Source organism: Macaca nemestrina, chromosome 9, assembly GCF_043159975.1.
Source record: "Macaca nemestrina isolate mMacNem1 chromosome 9, mMacNem.hap1, whole genome shotgun sequence".
Classification (NCBI taxonomy): Eukaryota; Metazoa; Chordata; class Mammalia; order Primates; family Cercopithecidae; genus Macaca; species Macaca nemestrina.
In genome coordinates, this window is record NC_092133.1 from 56,822,203 (window position 1) to 56,846,017 (window position 23,815).

Genomic DNA, 23,815 nt, shown 5'->3' on the forward strand with positions numbered 1-23,815 from the left:
AAGGCAGAAAAAAGGAGAAATTTTAAGCAGTTGTTCAAATGGCCCAAGTGAAAAATGATGAAGTCCAGAACCAAAGCAGTGGCATAGGGCTGGAGAGAGGATTGGATTCAATGGACATTTGTGGAGTAGTACTGAAATGATTTGTACTTCATTCCATGAGACAGGGAGAAAGGTCTTGTTAATGACTCAGATATCTTACTTGGGCAGACAATGATTACTAACAGATAAAACTGCTTCAAGAATCCACATAAATGCACATTAAGGTATTTACTCATCCCTACAGAGTCTTCATCAATTTCTGGGCAAACCTAGAGCTTAAAATTAGTTTCATGGGGGTTCTGCAAAATAGCATGTACTAGTTTTAATTGACACCTTCATTATAGTTCAAATCTCAGAGCATGGAGAATCTTTAAATTGGCTGTAATCTTACCAGTTGGGAGGAAACTCTGCAGAAGTGATTGTGCCAAGCGCATATACGTTTTCAATGATAGGCTGAACCCAAATTTCCCTACTCAGAGAGCAACTGATTACACTAATTTTTCAAACATCTGAATAATTTCTGGCTGATCAGTAATACACATTGAGACAGACTTAAGTCTCCATGGAGACTTAAGTGGACATCCGCACCAATCTAAACCATGCCATTTCATACCCCTTACACCCCATAGCAGCTTTTCAATCCAACCAGACTCTGTAAAATGAAGGACAGGGCTGCAAGGAAATTTTAATTATTGCTTATGCACCTGTTCTGTTGGACTCAGTAGACTAAGAAAGCACAGTTTTCTGGCATACCTGATGTTTAATAAAATTTAAAATTGCCAGCCAGGTGTGGCAGCACACCTGTAGTGCCACCTGCTCAGGAGACTGAGGCAGGAGGATCATTTAAACCCAGGAGGTAGAGACTGTAGTGAGCTACGATCGCACCACTGCACTCCACGCTAGGCAACAAAGTGAGATCCTGTCTCTAAAAAAAAAAAAAATTAAAAATTAAAAAAAAGGCCGGGCGCGGTGGCTCAAGCCTGTAATCCCAGCACTTTGGGAGGCCGAGACGGGCGGATCACGAGGTCAGGAGATCAAGACCATCCTGGGTAACATGGTGAAACCCCGTCTCTACCAAAAAAAAAAAAACTAGCCGGGCGACGTGGCGGGCGCCTGTAGTCCCAGCTACTCGGGAGGCTGAGGCAGGAGAATGGCGTAAACCCGGGAGGCGGAGCTTGCAGTGAGCTGAGATCCGGCCACTGCACTCCAGCCTGGGTGACAGAGCCAGACTCCATCTCAAAAAAAAAAAAAAATTTAAAAAAATTAATTGCCACAGCCTCAAAGAGAGGCTAACAATCCCAAATCTCTTATGATGTCAAAATTTAAAGTGTTCCATTATCACAGAGATAGTATTTGCTATTATTTATCATATTTGGCAAGATACTAACAGATATGGTTTGGATGTTTATCCCCTCCAAATTCCATGTTGAAATATAATCCCCAAGGTTGGAGGTGGGGCCCAGTGGGAGGTATTTGGATCAAGGGGGCAGATCCCTCATGAAGGGCTTAACACCATCCCCTTGGTGATGAGTGAGTTCTCACTGGGTGAGTTCATGAGAGATCTCGTGGTTTAAAAGACTTTGGGACTTTCCCCTTCTCTCTCTTGCTCCCTGTCTCACCATGTGATATGCCTGTCTTTGCCTTCGAAGCAAAATTGGAAGCTTCCTGATGCCTCACCAGGAGCAGATGCCAACACCGTGCTTCCTGTACAGCCTGTAGAACCATAAGCCTGTAGAACCACGAGCCAACTAATAAACCTATTTTCTTTATAAATTGCCCAGTCTCAAATATTCCTGTATAGCAACACAAAAACTAACACACTAAATTACTTCAATGGAAAAACTATTACATTGAAAAGAGCAGCTCATTTTTTGAAGAGTACATTAAAAAATCTTATATCAATATTTTCACATAGCACTAAGCAATTTGAATTAATTACCAAATCATACAATTTGATCCTTATGACTTGAGAGGAAGTAGGAATTATTATTCCCAGGCTGCATATGAGGAAGCTAAATGGCAGAACAATTCGGAATCATGCTCTTGAATCTAATTTTCACCACTTACACTCTGGACATTCTTTGTATCCCTTCTTGAAGATCATAACACCTTCCTTTTCTATTTCATTTCAGTTGTGGAGAAAACCAAAACACAGCATTGAAATTCATTCTTTGATGTCAACATTTCATTGATATTTATAAGAGGCACACTTACACAACAAAGCGTTAGTATAGATGAGACTCTTACACAAGAGCTAAGACTTTCCTTGCATTTTACAGATAAACCTGAAACTCTCACCTGTATGCCACTCACAAACAGGTGGACACTGGGGTCAAAGATGTAATCAGTTTCTCTCCAGCTTCTATACCTATCATTAAAATAATTGGGTGAACTTGTTTTCTCAGGAGAGTTCTCCTACTGAATACCAGCAACACCTCTACAGTAGCAATGGGTAGACACTCAAAGGCTGACCATTTTGAGCTGAACTTTTAACCATTAGGGCCCCTTTTTTTAAACAACCAAGGTAGCTGATTTTACAAAAATGTGCAGCATACATAAAACATAATTATAGCCATTTGCTATAACTATCATCTCAGAATTACAAATAGTGAGTAGAAAGGGAAGATAAACTGAAAAGCAATCTGATTGATGTGATGACTAAAGCTGGGGTCAGAGTGATGTGGGGTCAAGAGCCAGGAAGCATAGGCAGCCTCTAGGAGTGGAACAAAGTAAAGAAATGGATTCTCCTCTAATGCCCCCAGAAGGAACACAGCCCTGCTGACCTACAGTGGACTTTTGGCCTCCAGAACTGCACCTAGTATGTCTGTATTGTTTTTAGTCCCCTCCACCACAAAAGGGTGATCTATTATACTTCAAAGTAAACTTGGAAAACAAGTATTACAATAGAATGTGATATATTTGCCCTCCTCCCCCCAAAATTTACATATCGAAATCCTTTAAGGATAGTATACACACAGCAAACTATTTTTAGATACAATAGGATACTGAGAACCTTCTAAATCCATGAAGTATGATAAAGATACAACACTTGAAATATCACTTTAGAATTAAATATTTAGCATATTACATTCCAATTCTGTAAAAACTGAGAGTACTATATGGCACATCAGTCTCTATTATCCAAAATGCAAAATTAACAAGGAACTTAATTTTTAAATCACACTAAATAAAATGTACTGTCTTGTAAACATTTTAAAAAGAAAAAGATACTACTCTGAAATTTCACTTGAAACTTAGAAAACCAATGCAAATTTTATTTCACTTGGAACATCCATCCCATATAATGATAATGTGAGAATCTCTTTGGTTAAGCCTTGTGGTAACAGAGTTAATCACAATAAAAGGAACTCAAACAGTATCAAATAACAACATATTGTCTAGTTTTGTTTAACTTCACCATCCAGAGGGTTGAGTTAACTATACTTCCTGGTTCATGGCACATTATCATTATTTTCTTTCTTTATTCCTTTTTATCTCCATACCCACTCCGATGCTCTGGGTCCCACGCAGGCAGCCATTCTAATGTGTTTAGAGAGTATCTTTATGTAAGATGCATTTTATGTAAGTCCTCTTACAAAATGTGCACTGTGCTGGGCTAATGAATTTTAAACTCACATAAAGGATTTAATGTTTATGTACTTCACACTCTTACTTTTTCACCAAGCACTATATTCTTAAAATCCATTTGAGTTCCTTCTGTTTATCTAATCCTTTGCTTTTACGGCTACAGACAACTCCATGACATGCAACCACCATTTTTCCTCTCCACCGAGCAATGCTCACTCAGTTACCTCCCATTCCCTTTCACCACTAAAAACAGAAGTAAACAACCTTGGATATGTCCTCTTGGGGACCTCTGGTACACATTCCTGTGTCCACCTGTAGGAATGGAATTGCTGGGTCACAGAGTAGAGAACTAGTCAATTTGCTTAAGTAATGCCAGATTGCTTCCCAGAACAGCAGCCCCCATCTCCGCTTCCACCAGCGTACACAAGGCTTCCTATTTATTCCTTCCTTCCCTCATTTGGCTTTGCTGTTATACTTATTAGCTCCATAAGAACCGGGAACAAGTCTACCTCTGAACCTTGCTTTTCTTTTCAATACAATGAGACTCTCTACTTCAACTACGTGATATGGTTGTTGTGAGACATGAATGCAAAGAAATAACATGAGAGTACTTTTTAAAATACATAAATAGCTGCTTACAAAGGTAAGCAATTAGTGTTATTTTTGTTCTTATAATGAAAGTTTCTAACTATTGTCCCCCCATCCCAGCCCCACAAAGAAAGGAGATAAGTGAATGAGCCTAAAGCTTGGAAAATATACCTTTCTCCTGGATACCCCAACATGGGGAAACTGAAAAAGAATGGGGAAAATAATTTTTCTTGTTTACTCTTCTATGCATCTATTTCATCAAATATTTTATTAAGAACTATGTACCTGGCCCTCTACTAGTCCTAAAATATAAAAAATTATACAGCAAATATGCACAAAGTTCACATCCAAATTTTCCATGTATGCCTTGAATGCTGTAATTACTTCAACGATGGTAGCTTCTGATATCACAGAAGAACAGCTCCTATTTATTGAGCATCTACTATATCAGCACATCATATAGCTTCTCTCAAACACTTAGAACAATCCCACGAGATGGATGTGATTACTTTAATTCTTCATATAAGAAAACAGACACAGTCAAGTGATTTGCCAAGTCAAGCAATTAAATCGTACAGCCAGAAAACCCCAGCTCATTAAAGTCCAGGTTTCTCCTTTCCACTCCATCTAATTTCTGCCTAAAAGATAGGTTCAAAGATATTTGTAGCAGAGGCAGACATAAGGATATGAACAAAATGTCACAGAAAGTACAACGATGCACACAAGGTTCAACAACAAACACTACCATTTATTTAATATTCATTACATACCAAGTGCTCTATGTGCATTAGTTATAATCCTTACACAAATATTGTAAAGGAGCTGCTTCACCCCCATTTTAAAGATGTGGAAGCTGAGATTCAGTTTACCAAGGTCATGCAGTTGCCACACCAGTAAAACTCAGACTAAAACATAACTCTTCCTAACTCTAAAACCATGGTTTTGTTTTTGTTTTCTTTTCTTTTCTTTTTTACTGTAAATGGGTACTTCCTATTTGAGAGTGATAGAAATTTTCTAAAATTAGTCTGTGGTGGTGGTTGTACAACTCTGTAAATATACAAAATTCACTGAATTGAGCACTTTAGATGGGTGAATTCTATGGTATATAAATTATATCACAATAAAGCTGTTTTTAAAAACTTGTTTTCCTTCTGTAACTATACTTTATTTTACAAGCTTGTAAAGTCTTATTTAACATCAATGTCTTTTTTCAATATTCACATTTCATCAATAGTTACAATTGCATTTTAAAAATTCTCTGATTAAGTAAACACCGAAGGAACAATTTCCCCAATGGGTTTTCCTCTACCCTACCACTCTGATCTAAAATCTTTCATTCCCTAGAGATGTGAGATAAGACATGAATATTTTCTTACAGAGTTAAGTATATGCTAACCTTGGATCCTACAATCTCAATCTTAAGCACTTACACACCCCCCGCAAGCAAAAGAAAGGCAAAGGATTTTTGTACAAAAATGTTCTAAGGATCTTTATTTGTCAGAGTCAAAAGTTGAAAACAACTCAAATGTCTGGTGAATGGACAAACTGTGGCATGTTCATACAATGAAATACTACTTAGCAATAAAAAGGAATAATCTACTAATACCTAAAACAACATGGATTAATATCAATAACATCATGCTCAGAGAAAGAAGCTAGACACCAAAATGTGTATATAGGCAAAACTCATCTATAGTGAAAAAGATCAGAATGGCAGTCTCCTGGAGGGTTGGGAGTTTAACTGGAAAAGAACTCAAGTAAACTTCTCAGCTTGGTAAAAATATTCTATTGTGATAAGGTATGATAACTGTCAAAATTCAACAAATTGGACACTTAAATGTAGTGAGTTTTACTGTATGTGAATTATACCTCAATAAAGGTGATAATTAGACAGGTACACATAGCAACACATACACAAGCAGAACAAGAACCTATTATGCTTAACTTGACATCCTTAGAAACAGGGTCTTAAAAATCATAATCCATCATCCCAATATCAAATAAGCCAGTTACAGACCTCAGTTCTCTCATATCTAATCTAGGTATTTAAGGATCTACTTGGTATTTGTTTTGTTCTCAGTGGAAAAAGAGAGACCTAATCAACTATTCTCAGTGCAAGAGCCCTTTCTCTACTTAAAAGATCATTGAAACAGTCTGCTAAACTATGACATTTTGAAAAGTAAGAACTAGTTATTTCTCTGTGCTTCCCCATGTGTGCCTGATACCTGGTGTCATATAAATTTGAAAAAAAAAAAAAAAAAAAAAAAAAAACTGTTCATCCAACCGAAAATGAAATCCGTGCATCTCACTGTATGTAAGTGGTGTGCTTACCAATTCTGTGCTTCTCTTTCCAACTCCATGTTCATCGCCTGTTGGTAACTTGAAATCAGCCATAGTAGAGGTAGGAATAGGCAAATGCTACAACTCAGGGCTTTTCTTCTTTTAAGGACATTTTATCAGCATACCACTGATAATATTTCAACTTTTTTAAAAAAAGAAAGAAAACCTCAAGGACCCACAGAGGCCAAGCAGTTATTCTCAATTATTCTCCACCTACTATGGGAAATGTCTCCGTTCTTCTACACCCAAGTCCTTGTTCTTTGGTGAGTATTCAATTACCAGCACAAACTCACTGAGACGTCATCTTGCCACTTCCTGTTGGAACTAACAAATTTTTGTCGTCTAAGATGCCATCAATCACAGGGAGCACAATTGCTTTAAAATCAGATTTTCAGGGAAAAAGAAATCATTTTTTTTAAAAAAACAATAAACGTAAAAGTTCCAAACATTTGGAAAATTATTCTAACATAAGGAATGCCAATGTGAGGAGAAAAAGTGTTTCCTAGAAACAAGGAAATGTATCACTTTATTACTAATTGTCCATAACTCTTTTAGCATTTAAATTTTTTTAAATCGTAGACTGTTATACCTGGAATAAACTTTAGAAATACTTTATTCCAACCCTCTCCTTCGTCTAGTGAAGAAATGGAAGCCCAGGAGGTGATACGTTTCTGAGGTTACAGAACTAGTTAGTTGGAGAATGGGGACTTCATTCCTTGACTCCTGGTTTTACTACCATTGGTCTCTCCATCAGTTACCAGACAAAGGTTCCAACCCAATTTCAGGTTACCAAATTACAACTTGTATAGTCTTCCTGAAGGTCAATTTCATTATGTATAAAATGCCATCATGTATAAAATGCCAGGGGTGGTGGGTAACAATACTCACCCTCTAGTTTATTGTGAAGTACGTAGAATCTACTGTGAGAGGTACAATAAATCATGATTGTTATTATTACTAGACAATGCAGTTATATTTTCAAGATGCATATGTCTTCTCTATCTAGTTGGATTATATACTTCTTTTTACTTAACAGTAAAACCCGTAACCCATGTGTTCACTCTGTACCTAAGAGTGCCTTTTACATGACAGGAGCTTAAAAGTATATGTTGTTTAAATAATGGAAGCTGCTACTAAATCTGAATATCAGGTCCTTATCATTTTTAGGTTCTTAATTTAACAAACATTAATTGGAGTTAATGTGTATCAAGCCCTACGTTTGATGCTAATGAGCAAAACTGCAATCACACAGCTGCTTTTTGCCAGATTCCCTATAAAGCATCATGACATGAAAAAAGTAGGGAAAGAGAAGCCCTACACTTGTAGAGTATATCCGTAGCATGAAGCCTGGGCATCCCCCAGAGAAGTAGCACAGCCCAGAAATGCAGCTAGATGACATAATAGCTACCAATAAATCACCATAGTTATCTTCAAAACACATAGGAAAACAGCCTTTCCAATTTAGCAACACATAGTTCTTAATTCAACAATGGCATTCAAATTAACTTCAGTTCTGGCATTCAAATTAACTTCCCCTATCAGGCCAGGTCCAAAATATATGTTAGGGCCAATTTTTCATTACTTCCCTTCTCTTAACACCATCTGAAAATGACAGTGCCAAAGCATCATCTGATCAAAAAAAAAAAAACACCAAAATAATTTATTTCATATTTTAAAGCTCTAACTCCAAACACTAGATCACTTAGCCTCAGGTTATTAATATACATCAAATACTAGAGGCAATTTATTCTGGGAAAAATACCACCATCTGCTCAGAACTGAAAACATGTAACATCCATGTGATTGCTTTCTTCTTGCCCATCACACCACATGACACTTGGTAATTAATCCATACAAGACCTTCCTAAGAGAGAAAATTCATGAGTAATTTCCATAAAACATCAACAAATTGCTTCTATTTTGGTACCACAGATATCACCCTCACAGTCAAAGAGGAATATGATCAACTCCTGGAAAAATCTCCTTCCTTTTGAATGGACAAACCCTTTGGAAGATTTTGTTTGTCCACCTTCAAGCATGCTAAGACAAGTGTCCAGGACGTATTTCAACCATGAATGTAGATTTTGGAAATGTTACCACATCTATTAGAGTCTAATCAGGAAAAAAGATGCGTGGTCCTCAAATAAATACTGTACTTAATGCTAAAAGATTTTCTTTTTTTTTTTTTTTTTTTTTTTTTTTTTTGAGACAGGGTCTCACTTCACTGCACTCCACCCAGGCTGGAGTGTAGTGGTGTGACTATCGCTTACTGCAGCCTCAACCTTCCAGGCTTAAGTGATCCTCCCACCTCAGCCTCCAGAGTAGCTGGGACTACAGGCACTTGCCACGATGCCCTGCTAATTTTTTCATTTTCTGTAGACACAGGGTCTGGCTGTGTTGCCAGGGCTGATCTCGAACTCCTGGGCTCAAGTGATCCTCCCATCTTGGCCTCCCAAAGTTCTGGGATTATAGGCATAAACCATCAGGCCTGCTCTAATAGAACTTTCAAATTATAACTAATAACAGCTGAGCTTCTAGTACTTAAAACACATATCTAGGAGAAAGTAGACTACATTAAAACAACTTTTAAAATTGTATCGTGGATAGAAGGCAATTGAAAATTTTTAAGCTATTTTCATATGTCAATACTGGATGAAAATTAAAAATTGCAATTAAATGGTCCTATTGTTCCAAGTACCTTGACATTAACCCGGCATCTGACTGGCATTCACATTTGCAAGATCCAAGGATATAGTTATATGAACAGCAGCCCAGTCAATACATACAGGGAAAAGTTACTTCAGATCTGATTAGATCTTTAGTAACCTTGATCTTTCCAGAAGGATAAACCTTAATAATGTGAGTTTGGGGAAGTTGTATCAAGGCTAAACATTCCAATTAAAATTCATTATGTGTTCTAACTCAGAATCAATCTTGTGTAAAAGTGTCAGATGGTTGGACTTGTCAGTTTCAGGTATTTACTTCATTCAGAAAAGTAAAAATGCCATTTACATAGGCTAGAATTTTATATACTCTCCAATTTGGATTATACGGATTCTCTATAATTACAATAACACATTCTACAAAAATATACAGACATTTTGTGCATAAAAATGAATAACTTTAAATAAAGAAGTAACTAACTGGAGATTAACCTGGGAAAAACTGCTGAGAGTTCGTAACAATTATATTCTTCTCAGTTATCAACATATTATTCTAGAGTTAGGCACACTTACTTTCTTTAAACTCATGATCACTGTAAAAAGAAAAAAAATAAGTACTGAAAAAAAGAAAACCACAGATATACATACACTAATATGAGCACCACCACAAAAATGCAAACAGATTCAGAATCCACACTGTTTCCTCGGATTCCAAAACACATCATTGACCTTTACATTGTCTGAAGGATCTTGAGCTACAGTATCTGCTATGGAGCCTAACACATCACTGTGTAGATTATGAAACATATTTATTTATGCCTTAACAAAAAGAACACTGAGAACCATCATAAATAACAATCTAACTACAGTCCAAATTCAAAACTCACTTATTTATCCTCCACTGATTTGAGAACTAAGAGAAGTTGGCCCTCCAGATATTAGTAGCTGATTTGGAGATATTCAAAGGATTGTTTTGCTTCAGTCAGTTTTTGTTTCAGAACTGTGGTTTTAACTTTACATTCACTTTCAATACAGAAATTTGCTTCCTTAAACATGCACCGGTTTGAGCCCAGGTCAGCAGATTATAACGCTGCCTGAACTGCTAAAGCAGCAATCTGTGTCCACTCTGAGACTGTCTCCTTCTAAAGCCTACCTGCCCTGACCTACCCTCCTGGAATGAGGTACGGTATAACCCCAGGATGACTCCTCTATGCTTTTATTAATAAGAGAAAGTGACCTCTTCCAAAATTAGACCACCCACACTCTCAAACAAGCAAAATCAAAATCAGAATCCAGGTAGCAATCAAAACCACAAATTGACTTGGTCCAAACTTCAGAGTCTTCTTTTGAAGACTCCTCACTGATTCCCCGAGGATTTTTAGAGATGACAACTAAAGGAAAAACATGACATGCGCAAGATGTGTGTTTCAAAGGCAATTCTACATAACTTAAAACTAGGTGAGCTGTTGTTTTCAAGACGATTCAAATGTGCCTCATTTTTAAAACACGTAGTATTTATTCTTTGGCGAAAATAGGTAATGCAAGCCCACGATTTAAAAAAACAAAAGTCCTAAAAGGTATGTGAAAGGTAAGTCTCCCTCCTCACCCTCTCATTTGTCTCCCCAACTCCCCTTCCCGGGACAACTATTTTTTCTCAGGAACCCTTCCCTAGCCATTCTATACACATGCAAACATAAGCGAGTGTTTTAAACCAATTATGCCACATTATACACACCGTGGCCAAAATTGCTATTAAACGCCTCCGGGCGTAAAGGTGGCAATCTGCTGAGGGGTGGGGGGTGGAAAGAAGGAGACTACCTTGATGCTGCGGTTTTGGTCGTCAAGCACCCGATTTCTACTTCGTGTTTTTGTTTGCATGCCTTTACAAGGCTCTCGGAGATCGAGAAGGTAAACCCACTAAAGCCATCCCCGGGCACTGCCACGAGAGCCACCCTGCTCTGCACGTTTCTGTCTGAATATATAAAGTATATTCTATACTTTCAGGGAGTTAAATCGACTCACTTTCAAAAAAGAAAAAGAAAAAACAAAACAAAATAAACAAACAAAAAACGCCTAACTCTGAAGGTAACTTTCAGAACCAGGTGATTTCCTCCCCGCCAAACGTGCAGCCTCTGCAGCCTGCTTTAATCGTGTCCTTAGGAAGGGTTCAGCCTGGCACGGAGTTGGAGGGGCGAGCCAGGAACAGAGAAGCCCCAAAACGAGAGACCGAGGTGAGGGCGTACTGAGCCCGGGGCCCGCTTTTCTTTTTCTAAACGAATGTTTCCAAGCAGAAGCCCCAAGTCCTCGGGCCCCCCTCTCTCCTGGGGATGCTCCAGCACTGGAACCGAGTTCGAGCTCTCGCCTTTTTCCCGGGTCGCAACTTCCAGGCGCAACTGGGCCCCCACGATCCGCAGGAACCGGGTCCCCTCCGCTCGCCCTCCAGGAGCCTCGCGGCACCGCCTGGCAACCCCAGGAAGGCAGGACTCCAGGGAGTCTCCAGAAGCCTGGGACCCCCGGCCCGGGCCTCCCGCCCGCCCGGGTCCCCGCGTGCCCCTGGGTGAAGGCAGCCACAGGTAGGGGGGCGGCGCGGCGCTCACCTGGGCAGGAGCGGAGTCCTCTGCGCCCGCGGGAGAGGAGGAGACGGAGGAGGCCATGTTGTGGGGCTGCTGCAGCTGCTGCTCCTTCCAGGAACTCTGGTCTCTCCTCCCCGTCCCGCTCCTCCGGCCTCCAAACGTGGGACTTCTTGGGAAAAAGTTCTACCGCGACTCAGGAATGCCAAGCGCGGCCCCGCGACGCCCGCCCCGCGCGGCGCCTCCTCCTGCTGCTGTGTCCGCTGCTACCGCCAGGTGCCCGCGCTGGCCGGTGCGCGGGGGGCGGGCCCCGCTCAGGTAGAGGCGCGGCTGGGCCGGAGGCGGAGGCTGCGCTGCACCTAGCTCCCCGCGATCACATCCAGTCGGCCAGGGCCCAGGAGCCAGGGTAAGAGGCGGGTGGCTTTAGGGTGACTAGGGGCAGCAGAGACAGCTCCAGGAAGATATGGAGGGCGAGTCCTCTTTCCTCTGGGCTGCTGAATAGAGTTTCATTAGCCACCCCCAATAATAATAATAATAACAATAAAATAACATGGCTTAAGGGAATAAAATCATCTTTAGGCAATTTTGGTTTTGCATTTTTATTATTATTAATCGGTAGCGTACAATCTATATAACAGCAGTTTCCCAGGCGGATAGCTTCTGAGCAATGCCCACAGCCTCCCTTCCACACCGCAGAGGTCCTGGCAGCACTCAGATTGCTTCAGCTACTTGCCCAATTAAAATATTAAACTCCGGAGCTGTCCGGGTTGTGAGGGAGGCACTGAATCTGATCCAGCAACGGAATGGGGAGCAGGGGACCTCTGAGTGTCCTTGTTTCTAGGAGCTCACATGATAAGGGTTTTGCTGCACTCCTGTCCTGGACAAGGCCGGTGGGATAGGTGGATATAAGGCCGCTGCCCCCACAGAATTCACTATTCTAGTTGGCGTGGGGCGAGGGGAGCAATTACCCTCACTTAATGTCTCCTAAAGGGAGGACATCTCTTTAGGATGAACTAGACGGAAGATAAGTCTAGTTAGTGCACCGAGCAGGGCCAGGGCATTAAATGACTGTGAATCACATAGTAAGAAACGGATTCCTTTTTGGATTCTCTTTCAGTTCTTCTGTATACAAGGAGAAGTATTCTCTCTCAAACAGTAAACTCCCTTTTATCACAGAGCAGGCTCCAGGCTCAAAGCCCTAGGTAAGCACTGGTATCTAACTGGAATTTATAACATTGTTTAATTTTCATTGTTTACTTCCAACGTTTATTGTTACTGTTATTTTATATTTAAGGCAAGTGAAAGTGGGTTTTCTATTTAAGGTAGGGATCCAGAAGTTCTTTCCTAGCAAGTATATATGTTTAAAAAATATTTTAAAAGGGTAATTGTCCAGGTGGGACTGGGATAAGCAAACTTTCAAAAGGTAGGCAGGGAATTACTAAAGTATGGGAAACATACTTTTGCCAACAAGTAACGACTAAATACCGGAATGACTTTATTACTAGAGAACACTGCAGTGAGTTAGCTATGTCTCCTATCTAACATCTTGCTCATTTTCTCCGTAACACACATTAAACTGAAATAACATTTGTTGGGCATTAGCTCGGTGTTGGACCCTGTACTAAGCACTTTATTCATATTTTCTCACTTAGTCTTCACAAAACCCTTGCAAGACAGGCAGCATAATCTGGAAACTGAGTCTCAGAAACATTATTTAGCCAAGATCACACACTAATAGAGCAACAATAACTCTTTAGGCATTCTTAACATGAGCTTTATAAACCACTTCGGAATTTAGCAAGTCCATAAACCTCTTGAAATTTTATGTTAAATTTCATGTGCTATTTCATAGGGTGAAAGCGCATCATTTTCATCAACTTTTCAAAAGGATTTATGTGTCCCCAGAAAGTTAAGAACCACTGTCATCATTCTTTCCAAGACTATCCTATGCCTTGGATTTTAAGGTCCGTTGGGGCAAAGGTTTTCTTTTATCTCTCACTGTGCCTGGCCTAGTTCTCTATCCCCTCGGGCACTCATAGGAATTGGTTGCCCAAATCGAACGTGTGAAGCAGACAATACAGACTACAAGGGCCAGGTGCTGGTGGCTTGGGAGGTGCATCACCTTGGTTTAAAGTCTGCACAGACACAGGTATTTTACAAGCCAACTCCCTGGCACCGATACAGCCACAAGAGCCATCTTAAACAAGAGGCAAGCAGCCAGCCAGGCAGACAATAGAGAGAGAAAAAACTCTACAGGAAGTTAGCACGAGGAGCAGCACCTGGGAGAGAAGCCCAGAAAGGGGTGCTTCCCTGTAGAGCTATTCCAGGCCAGTCTGTTTATCTGGCCATCTGTTTCTGAGAAATACTTGTGTTCAGGAGCATCAGAGACACTTCCCCTCCTCCTGAGGCACGCTGCGACACAGCTGAAAAGCTAACTGGAAGAAGTAACTGACAGGCTGGCAACATCTCTCCTACCTTTAAAAACTAAACCAAAAATCTTTCCACGCAGCCTATGTTTGTCTCTGAGTTTGTCCTCCTCTCTGTTTCTCTTTTCACAGCTAACTATGTTAAAGGGATAGTGGTTGACACTGGGGTCCCTATTTTCTCACTTGCACACTACTTTATTTATAGTCATCAGGCCTCTGCCCTTCCTCAGCTACTGAAACTTCTCTTTTCAAATTATGGTTCATCTCCTCTTTGCCACAGCCATGAAAGACTTTTCTAGACCATATCTAGGTTATTTTTTCAAGATCATTTCGTATGGCTGACTGTTATCTCCTCCTTAAACATCTTCTAGGATTTTGACCTCGGTCTGCCTTATTTCTCACATCATGCGCTATCTCTTTGTGATCTCATTCACATTAAAGCTTAGCTATCACACAATGACTCCCAAATCCAACTAAGACAATTACCCTGAATCCCAAACCCAATTTCATCTCATCCAAAAGGGAACATGCCATTTCTCCTTTCCTACTCCCAAGGACAACAGAATCGTGTACTCTACCAATGCTCCCTAGCCTAGCACCACCAAGCAAGCAAGACCTTGAAGTCAGGGGAGGAGACTCTGCCCCCTACCTCCCAATCCAATCAGATACTGAGTCCTTAAATGTCCCTTCTTATACATCTCCACTACATCCCTGCCTTTGATTCTCTAATGGCTATGATTTATTGAGCAATTACTATGTGCCAAACCACGCCAACTTGCATTTTCTCATTATCTCTTACCTGGACGACTTCAATAATCCTCCTAATTTTGTGTAGTGTATCAGCTCTGTCCAATCTTATGATTTGTCTAAAATTTCAAATCTGTTCATATGTTTATACAATGTTAAAAATTTTACTTGGTAGCTCATTCTATCTTTCACAATAAAGGTTAACTCAACGTGGGTCCTTGTCCAATTCTTCCACTACATCTCAGTTGCTCTTCATCAGCATTTCCATCTCCATTCCCTTCTCCCTCTACCTCAGGCAACACACACACACAGCCATCATGAATTTCTTGCAGTTCCCCGCAAACACCAAGGCCATTGTCCTTCTACGAGCCATTTCTTCTGCCTAGAAAACCCTTCTCCCCATCCTCCAGTTATCTGCTTCACCCCCTGCCTGGTTAACTCCCATTCATCCGTCAAGACTCCTCTCAGAAAATACATCTTCGAGGAAGCCTGACTCTTTTTCTATTACAATGTAGTTTGTTGCCCTTTGTTCTGCCAAAACACCCTGCAGCCTGCCTCTAACAATTTTGAAGAATTTGTTCCCAAACATTTTCTGCAATTCAGAAATCTAAACAATTACAAAAACTAGAAACCTAAACAGAATTGATATGAGGTTATTTATAGTCTTTTTCCCATTTAGTATGACTAGTTCTGTGTCTTAACTATGAAGTACTTCCCCAGGCCCTTTTACTGGTATTATGTGATATACAGTGTGTGTACCATATCACTATTCTAAAAATTCTGAATCGCAAACGTATTTGCCTTCAGGGGTTTCAGATAAGGGTTATAGACCTAGATAACCATTGCTTTCATTGCCTATGTTTTAATCATATGCTTCTTGATGCTTTGATTATCTTTTTCATGTCCAAATCACCATGACCTAATGCAGTGTCTGGCTCACTCGAAGTTTGCTGAATAAATTAAGGGTGTAGTTTTGAATTTGGACTGTATTTCGTAGAACTGATTCCTGAGGTTGAAACCTGACACCTCCCCTTGCTTCCCAATTGACTGTTCCTCCTCTAGGCTACTATACCTTGCATGCACGTCACATTTCTAACTGTAGAATAATTTTTGCACTTCTGTCTCTCCAGTGAGATTGAGCAGGTTGAGAAGAAAGAGGATGATATATTTACTAATCTTTGCACTTCTGAGTTTGAAATGCCTAAGACAATGTCAGGCACATTATACACACTAGCAATCCATTTTGTTAAATGATAGAGGGTAGAAAGGAAGAAGGGAGAGAGAAAGAAAGAAGTTTTTTGTTTTGTTTTGTTTTTTTAAGATGAAGTCTGGTGGAATGTGAGTTAATCTCTATTTAGAGAACTGTAACAGTGGGTTCCAAACTCAGTCACTTCATAGCATTTGTCTTTTTTTTTTTTTTTTTTTTTTTTTTTTTTTTTGTCACCCAGGCTGGAGTGCAGTGGTACAATCATAGCTCACTCAACCTCCTCAGTAGCTAGGACTGCCAGCAACGTGACACCCTACTCAGCTAATTTTTTTATTTTTTCATAAAGACAGGGTCTCACTATGTTGCCCAAGCAGGTCTCAAATTCCTGGGCTCAAGCAATCCTCTCACCTAGGCCTCCCAAAGTGCTAGGAATTACAGGTGTGAGCCACCGGATCCTCTAGTTTGTCACATTCTTGTACCACCTTTGTTACCTAATGTTTTTATTTACATTAATTTACTTTTTATCTAAACACATATTTTAACCTTTATCCCATTTTATTAAAGGGAAGCTGAGGTACAAGGAAATACAACCACTGAGTCAAGGTCACATAGACCATGACTGGCCAATTAGAGCCACCAGATTTCTGTCTGTAGTCATAGATCTTCCTTCCTAGGCACCCACTGTTTGAAGCTGGAGATTCTGGTCTGTTCCTCAAGATGACACTGTGGTTATACTGTTGGGTCCTTCAAATGGTGCAATGTGTAAGTCACTGGTGTTTCAGTTAGACTCCCTCCAATGTGGACAAATTTGGTCAAACTCTAGTCGTGTTTCCTGTAGTGGATAAATGGTCGGAGCCTCCCCAACAGTCCCAGGCTGGCTGACCGTGGACAACAGGACTCTCACTTTACTTGGTATCATAAGGAATGACATAGTGCCTCACATTTCCTAGTTTGTTATAAAGGATATTACAAAGAATACAGATGTAGAGGTGCATAGGGCAAGGTATGGGGGAAGGAGCGTAGAGCTTCCATGCCCTCCCCGAGGGGCCACTCTCCAGAAACCTCCACATGTTCCACTATCTGGAAGCTCTAAACACATTTATCTTTAAAAGAAACTTTCTTTTAGTACCTTAGGAAAAATCACTTCCACTTACACTAAACACACAGGATGAAAACATTATTATACATTTCTTGTTTTATTCTGTATTCTGTCTGAACCCCTCTCTGTTGAAAAGAAAACTTAGCGAGCACTAAAGGGGCACAAAAACCAGAAAGGGATGCAAATTTTCTCCTTGATATTATCAGGAGGGAAAGAGAAGCAAAAAAGTAGTCTCATATTATGTGATTCAATATTATTTAATCCCCTATCCTTTAGCCACCTACTGTTATCAAGAACCGTCAGTAGAAATGGGTTTGAACTTTCCTCTCCCTCACTCAGCTTCCGAATTTATGACATTTCCCCACAGCTACAATGAGACACTATTCTTTCCAGAGTAGTTTCTACTATAATTAGACACTAACAATTATGTTTAAACAGCAGAATTTTTTTACCTGACCATTAGCAAGAGAGAAAAGCTGCTTTTTTACGTGGTGTCTATGAAATCTCCAAGAAACAAGGAAACAAGAGTTAATACAGAAAGTTTTAGCCTGTGAGAAATTTTTTGTAAAGTTCAAGAGATGATGTTTAATGAATATGTGTTTCTTTTTTTTTTTTTTTTTTTTTTTTTTGAGATGGAGTCTTGCTCTGTCACCCAGGCTGGAGTGCAGTGGCCGGATCTCAGCTCACTGCAAGCTCCGCCTCCCGGGTTCACGCCATTCTCCTGCCTCAGCCTCCGGAGTAGCTGGGACTACAGGCGCCCGCCACCTAGCCTGGCTAGCTTTTTGTATTTTTTAGTAGAGACGGGGTTTCACCGTGTTAGCCAGGATGGTCTGGATCTCCTGACCTCGTGATCCGCCCGTCTCGGCCTCCCAAAGTGCTGGGATTACAGGCTTGAGCCACCGCGCCCGGCCGAATATGTGTTTCTTTCACAAAAGAAGCAATAGAAAACATTTCTCAAATAGAAGAGATGTATATTTGCTTACCACAAGCCATGGGGAGTATGATAGTATGTAGAAATATGGCCCTTAATTTGTGAATTTAATGAGGGAAAACAGCTCACCAAGCACAAAGTTGAACCAAAATGTTTTCTCTCCTGTGGCTTTTGGCCTTTCCCCTCCAGTATGGTCTCGACTGGGTAGAAACTCATACTTTTAAATACACAGTAAAGATCATGGCTTAGCAATCTTTTTATCAAAATCAAGTGGAATGAGAGTATAGTGTTTATTTATCGAGTTAGTGTTGCAATCCCATGTAGAATATGGTTAAGTAACTTATTTTAGTGTCTATTTCCATTTCTTAATCCTTTAAGTTTTTTCTAAACATTTGAAAGGAAATAGAGATTATCTGATGTATTCTATAAAATGACAAACATTGTCTGACTCAACATATTTGAGATAACTTATTGTTGATTTTAAAAATCCAGCCCCAAAGTAGTTTATGAAATAGGATAAGAAACTTCATAGCAGAGTTACAGAAGACAAAATAATCAGTGTGATTCATTCTACTTTATCTCCACATTTTGATTAGAACTTTTCATCACTTCTTTCTATTCACTTTGGGATTTCAAAAACATTTAAAGTCATGGCAATATGTATAATGGTCACATCAATCCTTAAAAATATGCATAAAAAGTTAACATAAAGCAAAACTAACTAGTGAGAGAAAATAAACTGGTAACTTTTAGCCACTTATTAATAAGGAAAAGCGAACTTGTTATCTTTGCCTGACTTCCCAGTGAATTGAACTGTGTTGGTTCTAGTTGAGGGTGTTTGGGAAAGAAAAGAGAAACTTTATTTTGTTCATTGGCATGGCATCTAGGACACAGGGGAAGAGGAATAAAAAAAGTGACACCATCAGAACAGAATTTGGGGGAATAAAAAGGGCCAGACTTTCAATTAAAATATTTTCATTTAGCCAGGTGCTCTATCTCACACCTGTTATCCCAGCATTTTGGGAGGCTGAGGCAGATAGATCATTTGAGCCCAAGAGTTTGAGACCAACCTGAACAAGCACCATCTCTACAAAAAAACAAAAAAGACTTAAAAATTAGGCAGGCATGATGGTGCATGCCTGTGGTCCCAGCTATATCCAAGGCTGAGGTAGGAGGATAATTTGAGCCCGGGAGGTGGAGGCTGCAGTGAACTGTAATTGTGCCACTGCACTCCCGCCTGGGCAACAGCGAGACCCTGTCTCCAAAAAAAAAAAATTATTTTTGTTTCTTCCCACATACTCCTCCTAGTTCTTTCTCATTTCACCCTTTACTCTCCTCCATTCTGATTCTAAACCAGAATCAGGCTCTCTCAATTCATACCTGTTTTCATCTTATTTCTGAACAAAGGGAAAAAATAATCATCATGAAGGTACTTGATCTACTCCATGCATGCTTTGATTCTAGTGCCTATGGAATTGCCTGTTTTAGCCTTTGTATTTTATAAAACTGTTTCTAATGGCCATGTATGGAACTTCTTCACCTAGGAATTCTAATCATTTACTACTTATGTGATATGAAGTCTGGAACTTCAAATCTGGAGTTTTCTATTTAAACCAGAAAGTAAGTACATTCAATAAAAATAGAAACATACCAACACACTCCCCAAAACTATGTGCAGCCACTCTGGCTCCACTCTCAGAGAGACCCCAAAATTTTTGGTTACTTGGACATCCTGTAACTGATCATTTTGTTTTGCCACACTCTTCTCCTTGCCCACTCTTTCAAATACAGTATATAGCTTGCTTAAATTTCACATTGAAAGTTTTGGAAAGCCATATGAAATTATTCCAGATACCCGCAGGTTACTAATAAAACCATAATTATGGATCACCAACTTAGTGAAAATTGAAACTACAGAAACAGTCTTCATAATCTTCAGCCCAGGTAGTCCCTTCTTTCCATATTATCATGACTTTCCGTCCTGAGCACATACCTTTCATGCTTCTGCATATAGTTAAACATGTTTCTATACTCCAAAAGGGTGTCATACCCCAGAGCCATTCACATCATAATTACAGTAGAGTTGAACATTTATATTAAAATTGTTGGCAGATGGCAATTAAGGTGCTAGAGAAATTAATCTTTCTTGGAATGTTTCTTTCACATGGCGATAAAGCATCTTGAGGAGGGAGGAGAGGGTATTTCTTCATACACAAAGATATTCATATGAACCTGGGAGCAGTACTTCCCCAAAAGGAAACACTAAACTCAAAGTTCCGTGAAAGCAAGGACTGTGGCACTGTGACTGTAATGTCTACCATTGTATATCCCACCACCTAGCACTGGACCTAGTACAAATTTTGTGCTAAATTAATATTTATTGACTGCATTGATGAACTCTCTACTTTATTTATGGTTCTTCCACTTTATTGCTGTTTTCCATTACTTGTCTTTTCTTACCCTGAAATTACGCATCTAGAATGAATTATTTTAGTAAAATTATTGATGAACATAATGGAAATATAGGGGCACTATATAAATGTTACATACTATTGGTTGATTTGTGTGATGATGACATTTGAAGTTTATTTTAAATGCTTCCTTTTATTAATCATGTCCTTATAGCTGGGGCCTTCTCTTTGGCAGAGCACTTACAAAATATAGTGCATGACACACCACTACTGTTTCTCTGAATTATCTGCCTCCTTGTACAGATACATCCCATCTCTCTTACATTCCTCCTACCCTCTACTCTTCATTACAATCTAGATCAGGGATCAGTAAACTTTTTATTTTAAGGGCCAGATTGTAAATATTTTAGGCTTTGCCAGCCACTATAGTTTCTGTTGCAACTATTCAACTTTGCTACTGTAATGTGAAAGTGGCCATACCTAACAAACAAACATGGCTATATTCCAATAAAGTTTACCCACACAAACAGGTGGTGGACTGAACAGGCCATAGTTTGCTCACTACTGATCCAGATTGCTAGCACACTATCCTTTCGTTTTCTAAAATGTCATCGTGTACTTAGTATGTCCTGGGGATGATCACACTTAGTCCCCAGAACAAATTTCCAAGTGGACATTATTATACCCTTTTTGTAGGTAAGGAAATTCATGCTTAGAAGACTGATTTGATCAGCTTCACCTAGCCAGTGAGTCAAGTAGCCTTGTCTGTCCATACGGCAGCCCCATCTCCTTTCAGTGTCCACTGTCTCTCACATGCAGTACAGTCATTGTCTCCTAATTTGCCTCCTTGTTTCCCTTCCTCCTCCCTACAATTGACTCTCCTAGCAGCATCCAGAACGATTTTTTTTAATGTAAATTAGATCATGTGGCTTCCCTACGAAAAACCCTACGGTGGCTTCTCTTGCCTTTGAAGTTAAAACCAAACTCCTCACCCTGCCTACAAAGTCTGACATTGTCTGGCCCCTGCCTGCCTCTCTGACCTCATCTTTGCCCTATTGTTCTTCTCCTGCAGGCCCCAGCCACACCAGCCTAAGCTCTGTTTCTGAGCCATGTCTCGTCCCTTATGGTCGCTGCACATGATGTTCCTTCTGCCCAGATCATCTTCCCTGCTCCTCCCCCAAGTCCTTCTCATTTGCTTTCTTCTTGTCATCACAGCATCCAAGTCACTCCCTGTCCCCTGCCCCCTGCCCCAAAAAAGCATTTCCTGATCCTCCAATCTATGCTTTATCATCAAACACTTTTTTTCTCTGCATAGTGCTTATTACTATGTAGATTTGCTATTGTTCTTGACCTCTCTACTTCACTAGAATATAAGCTCTATAGAAGCAGGGATCTCTTTCTCTCTTATTCACCATTATATTGACTCTGAGTGTCTAGTAGTGCTTGGCATATAGTAAGGACTTAAGAATTATTTATAAATATTTGCTAAATTAAGGTTTATTAACCAAACTCTCATGCTCTTCATCACATTTTACTGCCTCCCAGGACTGGCTGAGGCCATTTCCCATGACACACATCATAGCATTTTTGCGGGGAAACGTTTGATTTGTGTTGTTCCATTCACATCCCTTAAATTATAGTCCCACGGACACAGCAGACAAAAACAAAATACATGAACTATGTTTGGCCAGTTCAATGGCCAAAGATGAAGATATGCTCCATTTAATGAATAATACCCGTAAAAGTGACAGCCCCATCTTGATGTGGGTAGAATTTGATTGTCCAGACAGGCAGTCTTGCTGAAATGATTTAGCTTTTAGAGTGCCATTCTTCAAATGTCTCATTTAAAAATGAAAAAGTTGTGGTCTAAAAGAGAAATAACTTTGATTTCATACAGAATGCAGGGGAAATTGACAAAATTTACCCATAATTATGCCCTGTCATAAATAAGGTCATGTGTTTCTATGAAGATATATGATTAAAAGTTCTTTGAGGGTAGGGTAGGGTAGGTACCATGTCTCTGCTTTCCCCTTGGCACTGAGCACACAGGATATTTAATAAATACTCCAATGTCTTAAGTGAAAAATAAGGGGGTGGGGGACAGTTGAAGTGATTGATTTCAAGGCAGATTCAGACTCTAAATTCTGAGCCTATTAAAAGGAAATGAGAAGCACCTATCTTGTAATACTAAAAAGTATGATAAAAGGCCAGGATAAATATTTAGAAGAACTACTCTAAGGCCCTGGATAAATAACTTCAGTTTTTTCAATCTCAGTTTCCTTATCCACTGAATACAAAAAAGGATTAAATTATATGATTGTTAGGGTGTGTTCCAGTACTGACTTTCTATGACTTCATCAAGACTTTAATCTCAGAAGGAAAAAAAAAAAAAAAAAAGCTTGAAATCTAGTTAAATAAAGCATGGCTATTAATATAAAACATCATTAATATAAAAAATATTAAAAAGAGCAACTAGAATATTTGGAGATGCTTGTAACTATATTCTTCATTCACTTAGTTGCTCATTCATTCATTAAATGATATGCATTTGAATTCTTTTAGGCATTTTACTAGATGTTTTGAGAGGACTGAAACTTAGGGATATTTATCAAATACCCAGTACATGATGAGCTTTAGGAATATTTGTTAAATACCTAGCACATGCTGAGCTTTAGGAATATTTATCAAATACCCAGGACACGCTGAGCTTCCTAAGGAAAGGGGAGAGACAGCATGAATCTTAGAGTGTATCTACCTGATTCTAGTCCAGTCTCTACCTCCAACTTTCTGGGTAAGTAACATGGCATTTTTCAAGGATTTGGTTTTCTTATCTGTTGTAAAGGAATTGGATTTACTCTCTGAGCCTCCTTGAAGAGCTGATAGTAGACACATAGCTGAATAGAAGGCCTGGCTCCTGCTTCAGAAGGAACATTGCTTTGCCCACACTGAGGTGATCGCACCCATAGTGCTTGGGAAGGAACATGCCTAACTCGGTGCGCCATGATATGTGCTTGGTGCCCTTTGCAAGGGCATGATGAGTTGCCCACATCATGGTTTTAGATATTTAGATGCATCCCACTTAGAAATAAAACTTGAGGACATTAGGACGAACTGTTCAATGAGTGTCATTTACCCATAAGACTGTTTCTGATTACACACTGCACAGCAAACTTGAGATGCTCTAAAATCTTAGAGCTCATGTATGA

The 23,815-nt window shown here is 39.6% G+C and overlaps 1 protein-coding gene across 2 annotated transcripts in view; it reads right to left on the minus strand.

Moving 5' to 3' along the window:
- The window catches only part of LOC105466182 (ankyrin 3), a 703,092-nt gene extending 691,008 nt beyond the window's left edge, over positions 1-12,084 (minus strand). Inside the window, exon 1 of one of the 2 annotated variants that reach the window (XM_011715205.3) lies at positions 11,816-12,084. In XM_011715205.3, coding sequence (XP_011713507.2) covers positions 11,816-11,872 — 57 coding nt within the window. In that variant the 5' untranslated portion in view covers positions 11,873-12,084. The remainder of the gene's footprint in view (positions 1-11,815) is intronic. The other variant, XM_071069573.1, reaches the window with a different exon arrangement.
- Between the last annotated feature and the right edge of the window lie 11,731 nt (positions 12,085-23,815).